At 48.3% G+C, this 16,884-nt stretch overlaps 1 protein-coding gene across 2 annotated transcripts in view; it reads right to left on the bottom strand.

The window, feature by feature from the left end:
- Positions 1-16,884, bottom strand: part of LOC105696607 (zinc finger protein 704) — a 96,013-nt gene that overhangs the window by 46,666 nt on the left and 32,463 nt on the right. For both annotated transcript variants that reach the window (XM_023432389.1, XM_023432390.1), the window contains exons 3-4: positions 14,900-15,231; positions 13,088-13,153 (exon numbers count right to left, since the gene is read on the bottom strand). In XM_023432389.1, the coding sequence (XP_023288157.1) occupies positions 13,088-13,153; positions 14,900-15,231 (398 nt within the window). The remainder of the gene's footprint in view (positions 1-13,087; positions 13,154-14,899; positions 15,232-16,884) is intronic.

Below are 16,884 nucleotides of genomic sequence, written 5' to 3'. Positions count from 1 at the left end.
TAATATATACATTTTTTTCCATTTTACGTTTATTCCATTTGAAACATCAGCTAAAATGTGTGTAAAAATGTACGTCAATTTCTTACAGTCTTTATCAGTGCACTATTTTTCATTAAGTTAAAGAAAATTCCACTGTAAATATACAATATTGCGTGTATTTACATATTTTCTAATATATACATTTTTTTTCCCATTTTACGTTTATTCCATTTGAAACATCAGCTAAAATGTGTGTAAAAATGTACGTCAATTTCCTTCAGTTTTTATCAATGCACTATTTTTCATATCCACCGGTCTATTCGATAGCAGGGAACGACGTGAAAATGATACGAAAATCGACGGGAACGATCGGAAGGTGCCATTCAGGAGTAATCGTGACTTTCCATGGAAGTGAAATTAACTCGATCGATGACGAATGAAAACTTCGCCCTTGCGTGATTCCAAAGTCGGGAGCTCTCGCTTTCGCCGGGCGGCGCTGCTCGCGCAGCGGGTACGAAGATTCGGAAGCAATCCCGAGATATCGTTTCACTGCCAAGAAATTCCCCCGAAGTACCGAGCGAGGAAAAGCGGGGCGCGGGGATGGCCGCGCGTCGGTCGAATCGAGAGAAAGTCACCTGGTCGCGCGCATCGATGTCGAAACCTTCTTACGTAAGTGGTGCGCGCGCGAGCGCGAGCTTAAAGCGCATGCGCCTTCCTTGGCCGTTGCGCTCAAGGATTCGGCGGAATTAGATTGCGTACCGTTCTTGATCCCTCCCCCTGTATCCCCCTCTCTTTTTCCGCTGCACCCGCGCCACCGTTCCCTCGCTTTCTCTCTCTTTCTCCCACCAGGTCGGGGTTTCTCCTTTCGGAAAGAAAAAGTCCGTTCCCGCGAGCGACCTCGTCGCGGACGTTTCCGCGGCCCGATTGGCCAAGACGCGAGGAGGTCGGGAAGGTTAGGTCTACTAGGTACTAAAACCGCGAATTATACCGTCAGCGTGCAACCTCGGTATACCAAAGTTTAAGCCGTCATGAACGCTCCGTATCCTCGACAGTATTAATTACACACCGACTTGGAGAACGTTTCTCCAATACTCGAGTACGGCGCGATACGACGAGAGAGAGAAAGAAAATCCTGATAGATAACACGTGAACGCGATAGCTGAGCTGCGATCCCGAACGAAATGTATAATAATCGATTGTACAAAATTCAGCATTTAAGGTGAAGTGAAACACGTCGAGGAACTTGCTCGACGATGATAGAGAAGATTTTTCTAAGTGCCTACGTTGCCGACGTTCGTTTCTATATTCACAGCTGTGTCGAATTATATTCGACATTGTACAAAATGGCATACTCCACCTGTCGTTTTCGTACAATAAATATCAAGAAATCGAAGTAAAACTTCAGAAATCCTCTGGATTCGTGCTTTCTGGGGCCCTAAATGACGGCAGAGGGACCCCCTGCGCCATCTGTGATTTCCAGGTGAATTAAATTTTCACTCCGAGACCTCGTATTCCCATAATTTTAGCATAGATGGGCATACAACATTTTATTTGCCTTTATCCCGTTGAAATGCGAGTTTATCGATTACCAGAGTATTCTAAATTCTCGTAAAATTGTCCTGACCCTTTCGTTTCTCATATCAGAGCGTTCGATAATTGTATATTGATCGAAATATGAGAGTTCGAGGCCATTTTGTTTCTGGTCTGGGCTAAATAAAAAATGTTTTCCAAAAATCCAAATTTGAATGTGTCAGGACAATTCTTAGATGATCAAGAGTGATGTGTCAGTTTGATCTTTTACCCTTAAAAAAAAGTGTTGTATTCGAATGGACTGATTTGAGAGGGGTTTCATTTCACCTTAAAGGTGGCATAAATCTGAAACCTGTGGGTACTAAGAGCAGCGCCTCTAGCGGGGAAAATTTAATTCCTCCGTCGGTAAATGATTATATTGATACCAATTTGGAATAGTACTTCCGTGGGGAAGTCGTAGGATTTCGACAGTCCCATCGGTTAGCTGGGATATACTCGGTCCGAAAAGCGGGAGGTTAAAAATCCCTGCGGGGAAATCAGCGGGCGCTCGCCGAGGAGCTTGACCCGAATTGCAAATGGCCGCGAAACCCGGGAGGACCGCGGGAAGGAGGGCAAGGCGGGCCGGAGGCGACGCAGCCGACGACCGAGTTTGGCGCACGTAAAAAAACGTCCAGGACCTAGGGCAACGAATGGCTGGTTCGCCATTCCGTTGGGGAACGTTCCCGGTGCCCCCTCCCGGTCGCGCGGCGGCGCCAGCTGAATTCGCGAGCGTCCTTGACTGCCGGTCTCCGCGGCGGGGATTGGTGGGGCGCGGCCGAGCGGAAAGTTCCAGGGGAAAGCGACCAACCCCCCTCCTCGCACCGTCGTTGATATTCGGCGGGCGATACCGTTTCCGTTAGGCCCGCCGTGGGTTAAAGCACTCGAGCGATCCGACTCGCCGAGCCGAACCTCATCGGCGAAGGACGTCTCCCAGGAGTTAATGAACCGACTTGAATTTCAATTCGGGCACGAACCAAGGCCCGACACTTTCGGAGTCGAATACGGCACGACTGCACTTCCGTTATCGGGACGGACAGAGGCGCGAGGCTAAACGCACGAGACGCTAACGAATCGACTCGAATTTCAAGCTGCGGCCACTTTCCAAATCGAACGCGACATCGTTGACGAACTTCCGCTACGGGAGGGAAAGAACGAAATACGGGACGAGGGTCGAGCCAATCGCTTTTGAATTCAAATGCCGGGGCATTTTCGTCGACGGTTCGGAGAGGACGTGCACGGCCGATGAGCGGACTTCGATGAAGTCTCGCAAATGTCTTATAAATTCCCGACGAATCGTGGATTTGTGGATTTGGAAATGGATTTTGTCACGATTCCATGACTTCGCGTCTAGCCACGGTCGGAGTTTAATATCTCAGGCACCGAGGGAATAAAAATTCAATTCCTTCATCGGGAGCGATTCCATTGGCGAAAGGCAACGTCCCGTCGTTTGCGTTATTTCTTTAAGGTGAAGTGAAACACGTCGAGGAACTTGATCGACGTCGATAAAGAAGCTTTTCTAAATGCCTACGTTGCCGACGTTGGTTTTTATATCGACAGCTGGGTAGAATTATATTGGGTATTGTACCAAATGGCATGCTCCACCTGTCGTTTTCGTACAATATATATCAAGAAATCGAAGTGAAACTCCAGAAATCCTCTGGATTCGTGCTTTCTGGGGCCCTAATTGACTGCGGAGGGACCCCTTGCGGCATCTGTGATTTCCAGGTCAATTAAATTTTCACTCCGAGACCTCGTATTCCCATCGTTTTAGCATAGAAGCGCATACAACACTTTTTTTCCCTTTATCCCGTTCAAATGCGAGTTTATCGATTACCAGAGTGTTCTAAATTCTCGTAAAATTGTCCTGACCCTTTAGTTTCTCATATTAGAGCCTTCGATAATTGTATATCGATCGAAATATGAGAGCTCGACGCCATTTTGGTTCTTGTCTGGGTTCAGTTAAAAAGTTTTGTTGAAAAATCCAAATTTTCAATGTGTCGGGACAATTCTTAGATGATCAGGAGTGATGTGTCAAAGTTTCGGACAGTTTGGTCTTTTACCCTTAAAAAAATTGTTGTATTCGAATCGACTGATGTGAAGAGGGTTTCACTTCACCTTAATATTACCAGGGGTATTTCTTCGAAGAATTGCGAGAGGAAGCTTTTTCGGTGCGGAGAGGGGACACGTTGCCAGGGTAAGGTCTGTTTCAAAATAAGCGAGCCGGCTAGCGGAAGTCAAGCAGACAATAAAACGGACTTGTACCGAAATTTATGCACGAAACGTTAGCGGGTTAAGTGCCAAGTAACACTTACGAATTGACGATAAGCCCGGTGATAAGTCTTGGACTTCAACATGGAAGTCCAGAATCGCTTACATTGTCCGCATCGGAAAACGCTTCACCGTCCGTCTAGCTCGCTTATCGTAAGGAACTTAAACTCCCCGGTAATAAGCAAACGAGATGAATTTAATGAAAGCACAAATGACGATAAGACCCGACATGGTGTCGACAAAAGCAGGGAATTGCATAATCCCGCCGCACTCTAACAATTGCGATCATAAATCCGCCCGCGAAGCCAAATCTTGGTCAAGAAAATGCCACCTCCGATCGCTTTCCACTTCTTCCCTCCTTGAGCACTCGCTCGTTTACAGATATTCACGGATAAGTCGATGGAGCTAACGTAATGGAGCCGACACCTAACAATCGGCGAGGCGATAACGGCGTCGAAAGCTACAATTGCATAACGCGGTGGCCATGCAACAATTACCACGACAGCTCTCCGGTGATAAATCCCGAGTCCCATCAGCCAAACGAAAATGTTTCCCATTTCGTTCCCATAATTTCGTTAGACCTGTAGTTTGACGCCGCTAACAGACATACATACACTTGCAAAGACTACAATGAAACTATCCACGCCAGCGGAACGTCCCCAACGGCCTTCTCCTAGCCGGCAGCGCGATAACGACAACGAAACCCGGGAATTGCGTAATCGTGCGCCGAGTGACGTTAACCATGACAATACAGTATGAACTTCACCGTAAAAGCAGACATCGCTCACGTTGCCCGTGACGGTAAGTCCTTGACCGTTCCCATTCGTCCGACGAATATCGCAATAAACCTGTCGCTTAGCGCGGCATTCACCTAGGCGTGGAATCCTAAGAATCCATAACAATGGCCGCGAAGACGACTTAATTGCGCACCACGTACCTCTTTCCATTACAAATTCACTGAAACATCCTAAAGTTCGCGGTAGAGGCGGTTCGCGCGGTTACTTCATCGTTAAGGTGATGTGAAAGTGGCATCGAAGAGGTTTTGTTTATAAAACTTTTCTCCCAACTCGATTTACCGAACAGTTTGAAACTTTACAACGCGAACAGGGAGACTATAAGGAAGGTCCTGAAACTCATGAAATTTCAATTCTTTTCAAATTTGTTTATACGTATTTTAAAAATAGTTTATAAAAAATGAAATTTCCCGAGTTTCAGGACCTACCTTAGGTTTTCCATATTCACGTTTTAAAGTATGAAACGATTTGAGACACCCAGTTTGTAGAAGTTTTATGAACGATTGAGCTTTCGGATGCCACTTTCACATCCCCTTAAGGTGACGTGAAAGTGCCGTCGAAGAGGTTTTGTTTATAAAACTTTTCTCCCAACTCGGTTTACCGAATAGTTTGAAACTTTACAACGGGAATAGGGAGACTATAAGGAAGGTCCTGAAACTCGTGAAATTTCAATTCTTTTCAAATTTGTTTGTAGGTATTTTAAAAATAGTTTATAAAAAATGAAACTTTGCGAGTTTCAGGACCTATCTTAGGATCTCCATATTCACGTATTAAAGTACGAAACTATTTGAGACGCCCAGTTCGTAGAAAAGTATTACGAACAATTGAGCTTTCGAATGCCACTTTCACATCCCCTTAAGGTGACGTGAAAGTGGCGTCGAAGAGGTTTTGTTTATAACTTGTCTCCCAATTCGGTTTACCGAATATTTTGAAACTTTACAACGTGAATAGGGAGACTATAAGGAAGGTCCTGAAACTCATGAAATTTCAATTCTTTTCAAATTTGTTTATAGGTATTTTAAAAATAGTTTATAAAAAATGAAACTTCGCGAGTTTCAGGACTTATCTTAGGATCTCCATATTCACGTATTAAAGTATGAAACTATTTGAGACACCCAGTTCGTAGAAAAGTCATCGATGACGCCAGGATTAGGCCAGCCATGGAATCTCGAGGGCCGGCGACAACGGGGACGAAAGCCGGGAATTGCATAATCTCCTAGCCGTGCAACAATTGCCATTTGCATGATGCAAGGCTGCCAGGAGAGGGGAGACCTCGTCCGGGGTCCGAGGAGGGTCCGAAGAGGGCCCGGCTACGCACACGCGTAGGAGAGGAGGTACAGGGGCTGCATCGGACACGAGGTACGGCCATGCCAAGTATTTCCTAGATGCGCAACCACGGTGTCATGGTCGGCGATCTCGCGTCATGCGCCGTGCCCACGCGAGTCTTTCGGAGCTGATCTCGTTCGCGGCGCGAACATCGCGCATCCTGCCCCGTCGGTGATGTCCGATGCGCCCCCAAAGCCCGGGCACGAAGAGACAAAGGGACGTTTTCGTCGCCGAACTGCTCGATACGAAGTTCCCTCCAGGGGAAGTCAAGATTTGAGAGGGTCCAATTTTATCATTTTTTATACCATTCGTTAACACTATTTCTACTAAAGGTGTCGAAAGACACCTTTTAAAATTTCACCTCGAAATTCTATTCAAAGTTTAATAATTTTTCTTCTCAATTAATGTTTTGAGTTTTCGTATAATAATTGTTAAATTTATTTAGCGGTATCATTTTCCTCCAGCTCGTCGAAACCTTTTGGTGGAATTAGGTATACAGAAACTCCTGGTAGAAATAGCGTTAAGGTGAAGTGAAACCCCCTTCAAATCAGTCGATTCGAATACAACACTTTCTTTTAAGGGTATTAGACTAAACTGTCCAAAACTTTGACACATCACTCCTGATCATCTAAGAATTGTCCTGACACATTGAAAATTTGGATTTTTGGAAAAAATTGTTTAACTTAGCCCAGACCAGAACCAAAATGGCGTCGAGCTCTCATATTTCGATCGATATACAATTATCGAAGGCTCCGATATGAGAAACGAAAGGGTCAGGACAATTTTACGAGAATTTAGAACACTCTGGTAATCGATAAACTCGCATTTGAGCGGGATAAAGGCAAAAAAAGTGTTGTATGCGCTTCTATGCCAAAACGATGGGAATACGAGGTCTCGGAGTGAAAATTTAATTCACCTGGAAATCACAGATGGCGCAGGGGGTCCCTCTGCAGTCAATTAGGGCCTCAGAAAGCGTGAATCCAGAGGATTTCTGGAGTTTTACTTCGATTTCTTGATATTTATTGTACGAAAACGACAGGTGGAGTAGGTCATTTGGTACAATATCCAATATAATTCGACCCATCTGTCAATATAAAAACCAACGTCGACAACGTAGGCATTTAGAAAAATCTTCTTTATCGACGTCGATCAAGTTCCTCGACGTGTTTCACTTCACCTTAACCGCATCTCTCGACGACATAGGTGCGCGTCGGCGCGTAGGTACGCGCGGAAGTCCCGCGTCCTCGTCTTCGACGATTTGCAGGATCTTAGAATCCTAAACGGCTGGCGAAATAAACGCTGTATAATTATTCAGCTTTGAATAATGTAGTAAATTTTTTCCCACCTCGCCTTATCGCCTCCGAACGCTCCGCGTGTATTGCCGGCGAGGTCTTAACATCCTCCTCCTCCTCCTCGAGTGTTCCACGTTGCACCGAGGCGCACGTGCCTGCCGGTTGTATCGATTCGCGCGTTTGCACGTGGATATCCTATATAAGGGATCTCTCTTTGTTCCGTAAACCGGACACCTTTTCGGTGTTGCACGCTAAGAGGATATCCATCCATGGAAGGCCGCGGCTCGGGGCCTCTCTTCGCGGCTCGTGAAACGCGAGAGTTCGACGCTACCGAAAATAAGCACGCCGATATACCGGGAGCCACGCGGAGAGTAGGGCCATGTATATTTATAAGGTCGCGCAGCCAGTGCTCCGGCTGTAGCCAAGGCCAGCGATGAGCTCATCTTTGCATAACCCGACCCAACCACCGCCGCGTTGAGCTCGCGCGAATCCGTCCATGGTTTGCCCTGCGACCAGGGACCCCATTCCCAACTGTATACGATCTTTCGCATACGAATTTCACTGTTTGGTATACGACTTCAACAGTTGGTATTATTGAGAGATCGCCGCGATTTTGTATTCGAATTAATTGAGCTCGCGCGAATCCGCCCATGGTTTCGCGCGCCCTCCGACCAGGGACCCGATTCCCGACTGTATACGATCTTTCGCATACGAATTTCACTGTTTCGTATACGAATTTCACTGTTTCCTATACGACTTCAACAGTTGGTATTATTGAGAGATCGCCGCGATTTTGTATTCGAATTAGTTGAGCTCGCGCGAATCCGTCCATGGTTTCGCGCGCCCTCCGACCAGGGACCCCATTCCCGACTGTATACGAACAATCGCATACGAATTTCACTGTTTCGTATACGAATTTCACTGTTTCCTATACGACTTCAACAGTTGGTATTATTGAGAGACAGCCGCGATTTTGTATTCGAATTAGTTGAGCTCGCGCGAATCCGTCCATGGTTTCGCGCGCCCTGCGACCCGGGACCCGATTCCCGACTGTATACGATCTTTCGCATACGAATTTCACTGTTTCGTATACGACTTCAACAGTTGGTATTATTGAGAGATCGCCGCGGTTTTGTATTCGAATAATACCATGGGAATTATGTCGCATGGGTCATAGCACGCGAAAGAGATCTCATTCCTATACGAAAGTAACATAAAGTAATCGCTTATTTATGAAGGGGTTGCAGATCGATATAACCACATAGGGAGCGGCAGGAGAACGCGCGTAAATAACGTGCGTATAATGCAGCCCGTGTACGGATTTAAGAGAACGAGAAAATGTTTGTTCGGCCGGACAAAAACTCTGACGTCCGAACCCACCTTTCCGGACATTATCCCTCGCGAGGCCCTTAATCCACCGAAAGCCACGGTCACGTAATCCCATTTGTCGTTACTTCCTAAGTGGGCAACAAACGAACACTTGAAACCCTAATATAACAAATTAGCGAACAAACCGATAACCCCGGAAATTGCCTCGAGACCTTGATGCATCACCTTGAAATAAAACGACCCCGCGACATGGGAATTTCACGTGACATTTTCAAGAAAAGTCCCTATATTTCTCGGCAGGGTCCAAGAAACAAACGTTGAAAAGAAATTCCGCGTGATTTCCAGTAGGGTGTCGTCGCGGAACTGAAACCCACACTCTTGTTCCGCGTGGCCGAAAGTATAGCTCCCCCCAAACGAACGATCGCAATGGGGTCGATTTTCACTTGAAACCCTAACATAACAAATTACCAAACAAACCGATAACCCCGGGAAATGCCCCGAGACCTTGATGCATCACCTTGAAATAAAACGACCCCGTGACATGGGAATTTCACGTGACATTTCCAATAAAAGTTCCTATATTTCTCGGCCAAGAAACAAACGTTGAAAAGAAATTCCGCGTGATTTCCAGAAGGGTGTCATCGCGAACTGAAATCCACTTTCTTGTTCCGCGTGGCCGAAAGTATAGCTCCCCCCAAACGAACGATCGCAATGGGATCGATTTACGATCGGGAGGAGCCGGTGCGCGACCTCTTGGCCGCCCATTGTGCCGTCATCTTCCGCGTGTGGCTTGCATAAATCCGGTCATGGGCTCGCATATCTCGCGGGCTCCCGGCCGACGTGCGACTCGGATGCATCGCGTGCATCGAGCGCATCGAGCGCATCGTGCACCGGTGGTTAAAGGGGACCCCGCGGGCGGAACGTGGCGGCGACCGTCCTTCGGCCGGCATCCCCGCGAGTCCGGGGTGCATCGTACGTCCCATCGTTACCGGGGCGAGGGGGGAGGGACCCTCCACCCGGGGTCGGCGCTCGGACTCGCGTGCGGCCCGGTCCACGGTCGGCGACGGAGTGGACCCGCTCGCGGGTCCGTCTCTCTCGGCGGCTCTCCACGTGGAGGTCCGCCGAGAGGGACGGCGCGCGCTCGCTCCTTGGCCCTGCACTCGTTGTTGCCGGGCGCGGAAATACGTGCGGCGTTGCGACAAATGTCAAGTTTACGTAACGCCGGTTACGTAAGGGGCTCGAGGACGGACGTGCCGTAACGTGGCGCGCCGATTCGCCGGTGCGTGCCGGCGCAGTTTTTCCCGGCCGAGAGGCGCCCACGTGGAGAGCTGGTTCCCGGTCCCGACATCGGCCACCGACCGAAATATCCCGGCGGGAGTCGAGGATCGAATAAACCACGGTCTCGAGTTCTATAAAGATCGGCGAGATATCTTAGATGAAAGCTATCGCGAATCCCCTTATCCGAATTCGATGGTTCCCGAGATACCCGGGGGACCGGGAAGATGCATCGGAGGCGGTCGGCGGACCGACGAGTCGCGACGTTCCGATCTTCGGACCCGGCCAGAAACAATGTCTCTCCCCGGTACTTAACACATTACCGACCGGTAGCCGATTAATCGGCTTTTGTCACCGACGACGAACCCACAAGGAGAGCACCCAGATTAGACCATCCCGGAAGACTGTCGAATTTCGGGAAACATAAACTCATAAATATAGTGACCAGTGGTCGAAGTTTAAAACCCCAAAGACAATGTAGAGTTTGTGCAGTTCATAAAAAAAGGAGTAGAACATCTTTTGAAGTAAATATTGCGAAGTTCCAGTACATAAAGGCGATTGTTTTGAACGATACCATACTTTAAAAAGATATTCACTGTTTCTTATTTGTAGTATAGATTATGGTATTTTATATAAGTATTTGACTGACAACTAAGGTAATACATAAAATAAATATAATTTAGCATTAATATCATGAAAATAAAAGATTTTATTAAATCCAATTATCCTATAATAACAAAAAGCAGACAATTTTACTTGAGCGTACGAAGGGCGCAGACACTCCCGCGCGACAGTCTAAACCGAAACGGAGCCGGTGCCAGGGAGAATCCGTGGCTGAGCGGCCGGTCGGACGGGCGTATGCCGTTCAGCCGCTAGCGGTCGGTAAAGCGTTAATACGGCATATCAGCGTCGAATCGAGAATGCGGCAAAATTAGAAGACTTCCCAGAGATCTAGAGATCTATCCTGGGAAGCGGCGGAATACGAAATTATTAAAGTCCCTCGTCTCTGCACCTGTTCGACCTCGCGTTATAAGACGCACCATGCCTCGCACCAAGAGGTACCAAGTGCGATCAAATTCCCTGGGAGCCCGGGCTTCGATCGAGATCCCCCTCCTCGTCCCCTTTCGGATCGATCGGGCAGAATGGAAGGGACGATCCCGATCGCCGCCTCCGCTCTGCCGGCAAAAGGTGAGGGCGCCGCGCGGCTACTCGGCGGCCCGGAAGTTGCGGAACCCTCCCCTCCGGAAGTCCGGCTCGCGTCCGTCCGTATAGGTCAAGGTCCGCCGAGCGGCATCGCCTCGTGCCCGGTTCCCACGAGAGGTGACCGTGGCGACGCGAAACGGCATCGCGCGGAACTAGAAATAAATCTTAGAGCCGCGCGATCGGATCGCGATCGCGCACACGGATATACCCCGCGTCGCGGCGCGCGCGTGCAGTCAGGGCCGCAGTGACCTTAACTCCCCCCGCGCGCCGCCCCCGCCGCGCGCGGCCGCGGCCGCGAGCCGCGGGGCCGAGGGGGGGCCACGTGCCACCGGTGACGTCACGTATTATGCACCCACCCCGTCGCACCTCGCCCGCGCCGCTGCACCGCGCTCCTCGCGCTACGAGATGCACGCGCGGCCTCCTCTAGCCGGCCGAGCTAGAGCGGAGCCTCCGCACCGAAATCCCCGGCCGTCGCTTCCGGTCCCCCGGGCCTGCTCGCTCCGATGCCCCGCGGTACCTAGGAAGGGCTTTGCGGCGGGTCTTTTGATCGTCGCCCATCCACCGTCCTTCCTTCCCCCTTCCCGGGCCCGGATGTCCCGGCTTTGACCCCGCCGTACCCCCCGCGTGACGGACTTCGTGCAGGTGCGGCGCGGGTACTCGTTCCGGGTGGCGGGCTCAGGGATATCCGGGATTCGGGACCGGCGGTAGGTACCGCTACCACGAGCACTCGGGAAGGACCGAGCGGCTTAACCCCTTAACACTATTTCTACCAAAGGTGTCGAAAGACACCTTTTAAAATTTCACCTTGATATTCTTTTCAAAGTTTAATCATTTCTTCTCAATGAATGTTTTGAGGTTTCGTGTAATAATTGTTGAATTTATTTAGCGGTATCATTTTCCTCCAGCTCGTCGAAACCTTTTGGTCGAAATAGGTGTAGACAAAATCGTGGGAGAAATAGTGTTAACTTGTGCGCTCGAGTTAATTCGAGCGCGCTAAACGGGCCAAACTGTGCACGCTCGAGATAGTTCGAGCGGCCTTGTATTTTATGTTACTATAATTTTTCACCCTCGAATATAATCGAGAATTTTATTTTTTTCCCAAGACAATGTTCTAGGGTTTTTTTTTACGTAAAAAACATTGATTCTTTTTAGCCGGTTTTTTTTTCAAAAATCTCTGCGTTAAGGGGTTAACCACCAGGCCGGAATTTCACGGGTTACGATGTCGTTGATAATTGCCCGATCGATCGGATGGAATTACATGCCGCTTCTGGGTAATCTGCGAGGACCAAGGAGGGCGGGGAGTTGAAAATAATTGGAGCTTCCTTTTGTTCCAGCGACGGGACGGATGCAGGTGGATACAATGGAAGTGCATCGCGGAGGGATCGTAAAACCTTGCGGGTCACCGAGGTCGATCTTGGGATCATCCGAATTGTTGGAGCAGTGGAGGTACGTAAGTATCTCAGTCGGTCCTGTCGGTAAGGAACTAAAGACCTGCTAGGGGACGTCGCAGAGCGCGGAAGGAAATTTTTTGTGACGAGGTGCTCGTTGTGCAATATATTCGCGTTGCGAGACCGATGTGACGTAGATGCACCCACTCCGCCTCGAGGATGATACATCGCGGTATGATGATTCCCACGTGAAAGTACGCAATAGATCCAAGTCGTGACGAACGCGCCGCGAAAATGCGATCGATCGATTCGACCGAGCGAACCATCGCTGGTCATGCGCTGACAGGATTTCGCCATCGATTTTCCTTGAAATTATTAATACGGATCCTCGTTCAACGACCAGCCCCGACGGGTCTTTCCAAGCGAACCATTTATACGCACTTATACGCGCGTCCGTCTAACACGTCAACGAAAGGGATACTTTTCCAACACGGCTCCCCGAGTGGCATCGATCTCGCTATGCAAACGAGGGCGCTTTTCCCAAGAATTTTCTATCTCTCCGGGAATCTTCTGCCCCTACCCCTCATCCCTGCTGCATCGATTTTCAGGCCGGCCTTGAATCTTGGCCAAGGCCGCGGGTCTGGATCGCAAGTACGGTGCTTACCTGGTCGTTCTCGAAGTTCCCGGTGAGCCCATTCTCGATGAGGTCGCGATTCACTTTGGCGCGTATCTGAAAGGGAGGGAAAAACGAGGAATTAGCGCGAGGGCCTTAATTCGGCGTTCCCGTACCTGGTCGGGCTATTTCGGTGGGACCGCGCGTGTCGCGGCCCCGCAGGCTCTAAGATTAGGCCGGAGGGCCAGCCCGATCGTTAAAGGTTCGATGTTGGTCCCGGGGCTTGCGAAAGAACGAAAACCCCCGGTACCCGCGTAATACCTTGGCTCGGTACCAGCTTACGTCACCGGTCGCGTATTCTCGCGAGGACGCGACCAGGGAGGGGAAAAAACCGCCACGTGGGCGTCGCGCGACGACGCGCTTCCTACACGACGACCGACCGATCGACTTTCTTCTCATCTGCATCCTCCGAGTATATTGCGCACCGGTTAACGCGTTACTCGCACGGCCTGCCCTATTTGGGCGCGCGTAACGACTCGGTCGATCGAGCCGCGGTTTCACGGCCATCTCTTCGCCCCGGTGAACGGCGGGCCTCCGCGTCCCCGACCCGACCGATGGTACCGGCACGCCGAAGGTCGCGCAAAGTTCGGAGATATCGACGAAACTTTCGAAAAAGAAAGGACAGTCCCACGCTGACCTCGCCCGCGGGTTACAGCTATTCACCGGCGGAGCTTAATTCCGATACGAATCCTATTTCTCGGTCACGACATGGAACGCGCCTCTTTGTCAACGAATCGATACATGACGTCGAATTAATTGCACTCTATGTACCGGTAACGCGTTAAGGGGTTATTTGCAGTTTTCATAGGCGAAATTCAACAATTTTTTGTCATAACTAAACTCCATATTTTTTTTTAATCGAAAACAGAGCGTGATTTCATAGTATAATTATTGAAGTTAGTATATCATTTTCTTTGTCAGGATATAGTGGCGAGTTTTACCAAAATAGCAGTGAGCTTAATTCCGATACTAATCCTATTTCTCGGTCACGACATGGAACCTCTTTGTCAACGAATCGATACATGACGTCTAATTAATTGCACTCTATGTACCGGTAACGCGTTAAGGGGTTATTTGCAGTTTTCATAGGCGAAATTCAACAATTTTTTGTCATAACTAAACTCCATATTTTTTTTTAATCGAAAACAGAGCGTGATTTCATAGTATAATTATTGAAGTTAATATATTATTTTCTTTGTCAGGATATAGTGGCGAGTTTTACCAAAATAGCAGGGGTTTTACTGAAAAATCACTTTTTTCGGCTTATCACGTTTTCGCTTTTCCTTAATGAAAGAAGAAATTTTCATAGAAATAAAGAATCCTTCGTTCATTCGGTAGTCCCCCGGGTGTAGAATAAGCCTTAAAAATGTTTACTCGATCGGTGAAATATTAATTGAGACATCATGGTCACCGCAAAAGAAAAGACTTTTTCAGAGTATAGCCGTACCTCGGCAATTTTTAAATATATCTGGGGAAGAAAAAAAATTATATATCAAGTTCAATAATTGTACTATGAAGTCACGCACTGTTTTCAATTAAAAAATGTATTAAAAAGAAATGAATAAAATGAATAAAAGAATTCTTGAATCTCGCCCGTGACAACTGCATGTAACCCCTTAAAGCATGCGCGTGGATCGTAGCGGTGAAAAAAAGGGGTTGGAATTTTTTTTTCCGGGTCACGGGCAAATCTCTCAAAAGAAGGTTCCGCGAAAGCGGGTGGAGGGTCAGGGGTAGGATGGACTTCTCCAAGGCACCGGAGTCAAGGTTTTCGAAGAGGAGTCCGAGAGACATCGGCTGGCTCACCTTCTTCTTGCGGGGGTGGTGCTCCTCCAGGTAGTCCGGCACGATTCCCTCGTCGAGGGTGGTGGTCGAGCCGGGGGTGCTGCTGGAGGAGGACCCGGACGCGTTGTAAGGGTAGTGCTGTTGATTATGCGAGGGGTGGGCAGGTGCGGGCCAGAGGGAGCCGGTCGTGGGTGCACCCTCGTCGCTCAAGGGTGGACTCGGAGTTCCGCTGCGCCAGGAGGCGCCGCTGCTGCTGCTGCTGCTGTTGGACGTGCCACTGGCTCCGGGCGACCCGATCACCATCATGCTGCCTCCGCTGATGCCGCCGCCTCCACCACGACCACCCCAAGAGCCTTAAATCGGGAATGAGAAGTCGACACTTAATCTTTGCTCGATATAAAGGTTTCACAAGTGCCGTAAACGGTAGATGGATTTCCCTTGGACGGTACTCAGAGCATCCCCGATTAAAGATACCAAGCGAAGTGGAATATTAAAAAATGCACATCTCTGTATTAAATGAACCAATCGGTTTCGTTCATAGCTTAAAAAATGCAGAAAAATCGTCCACTCTCGATGGCCTCGTTAAAGTTGACTTTACTCATTCGAGAGGTTCAAAAAACAACATTCATTGTCCAATTTGACACGACAGGCTGAACATCGCAGATAATGACTAGGTCTGAGTTTCTTAATTTATAAAATAAATCTTACCGAGTACCCCAAATCGTAAGGAAATGATAAATTTCATGTATCTCACCAGGGAGTTGCCGTTCTTTCATTATTAATGTCACGGTAAATTCGAAGCTTTGCAATGTCGCGCCAGGATTTCCTCAAATTAAGGAAATTAAGATGCACCGAATTTATGGCATATGTCTACGAAACTTATAAATGAAACGTTACGTAGCGAGTGTACCGATTCTTCGGTGTATCGTAAACATTCAGGTCCGAATGAAACATCCGAAAGGGCGTACTGCAAAATCTATTTTTTTTTCTTTTAATCGGCTCATTCGTAGGTAATCAAATGGTAAACCCAAACCTTTTCTGATCGCCATTTATCCACGATTCTTACCCTTTCCAAGCCGCTGTACCCTCCCAATTCCCAATCTAAATTAAGGTGAAGTGAAACCCCCTAAAAAACAGTCGATTCGAATACAACACTTTCTTTTAAGGGTATTAGACTAAACTGTCCAAAACTTTGACACATCACTCCTGGTCATCTAAGAATTGTCCTGACACATTGAAAAATTGGATTTTTCTAAAAAAATTTTTTAACTTAGCCCAGACCAGAACCAAAATGGCGTCGAACTCTCATATTTCGATCGATATACAGTTATCGAAGGCTCTGATATGAGGAACGAAAGGATCAGGACAATTTTACGAGAATTTAGAACACTCTGGTAATCGATAAACTCGCATTTGAACGGGATAAAGGCAAACAAAGTGTTGTATGCGCTTCTATGCCAAAACGATGGGAATACGAGGTCTCGGAGTGAAAATTGAATTGACCTGGAAATCACAGATGGCGCAGGGGGTCCCTCTGCAGTCAATTAGGGCCCCAGAAAGCGTGAATCCAGAGGATTTCTGGAGTTTTACTTCGATTTCTTGATATTTCTTGTACGAAAACGACAGGTGGAGTATGTCATTTGGTACAATATCGAATATAATTCGACCCAGCTGTCAATATAAAAACCAACGTCGACAACGTAGGCATTTAGAAAAATCTTCTTTATCGACGTCGATCGAGTTCCTCGACGTGTTTTACTTCACCTTAATGGCAGATCTCCGGAAGAAAAAATTGGCCCACCGCGAAAAAGGAGTGCACTGGAGTCGAAATGAACACGGGAAAGGGGGTAATCGAGCGCCGCTTAGCATCCTGCGAAGCGATCATTAGCATTATCCATCATCCTAGAGCGTCGCGGGCCGATCAGAGGCCGGCTCTACGCAAAGATGAAAAATTATTCACGCCTATCCACCTGCATTCCCGGCGCGATATCATCGGGCGTGTCGAC

This window comes from Orussus abietinus, unplaced genomic scaffold (genome assembly GCF_000612105.2).
Source record: "Orussus abietinus isolate OABI.00-Male unplaced genomic scaffold, Oabi_2.0 scaffold60, whole genome shotgun sequence".
Taxonomy (NCBI): domain Eukaryota; kingdom Metazoa; phylum Arthropoda; class Insecta; order Hymenoptera; family Orussidae; genus Orussus; species Orussus abietinus.
Note: the sequence above shows the minus strand (reverse complement) of the source record. Positions and strands in the feature narration are given on the sequence as shown.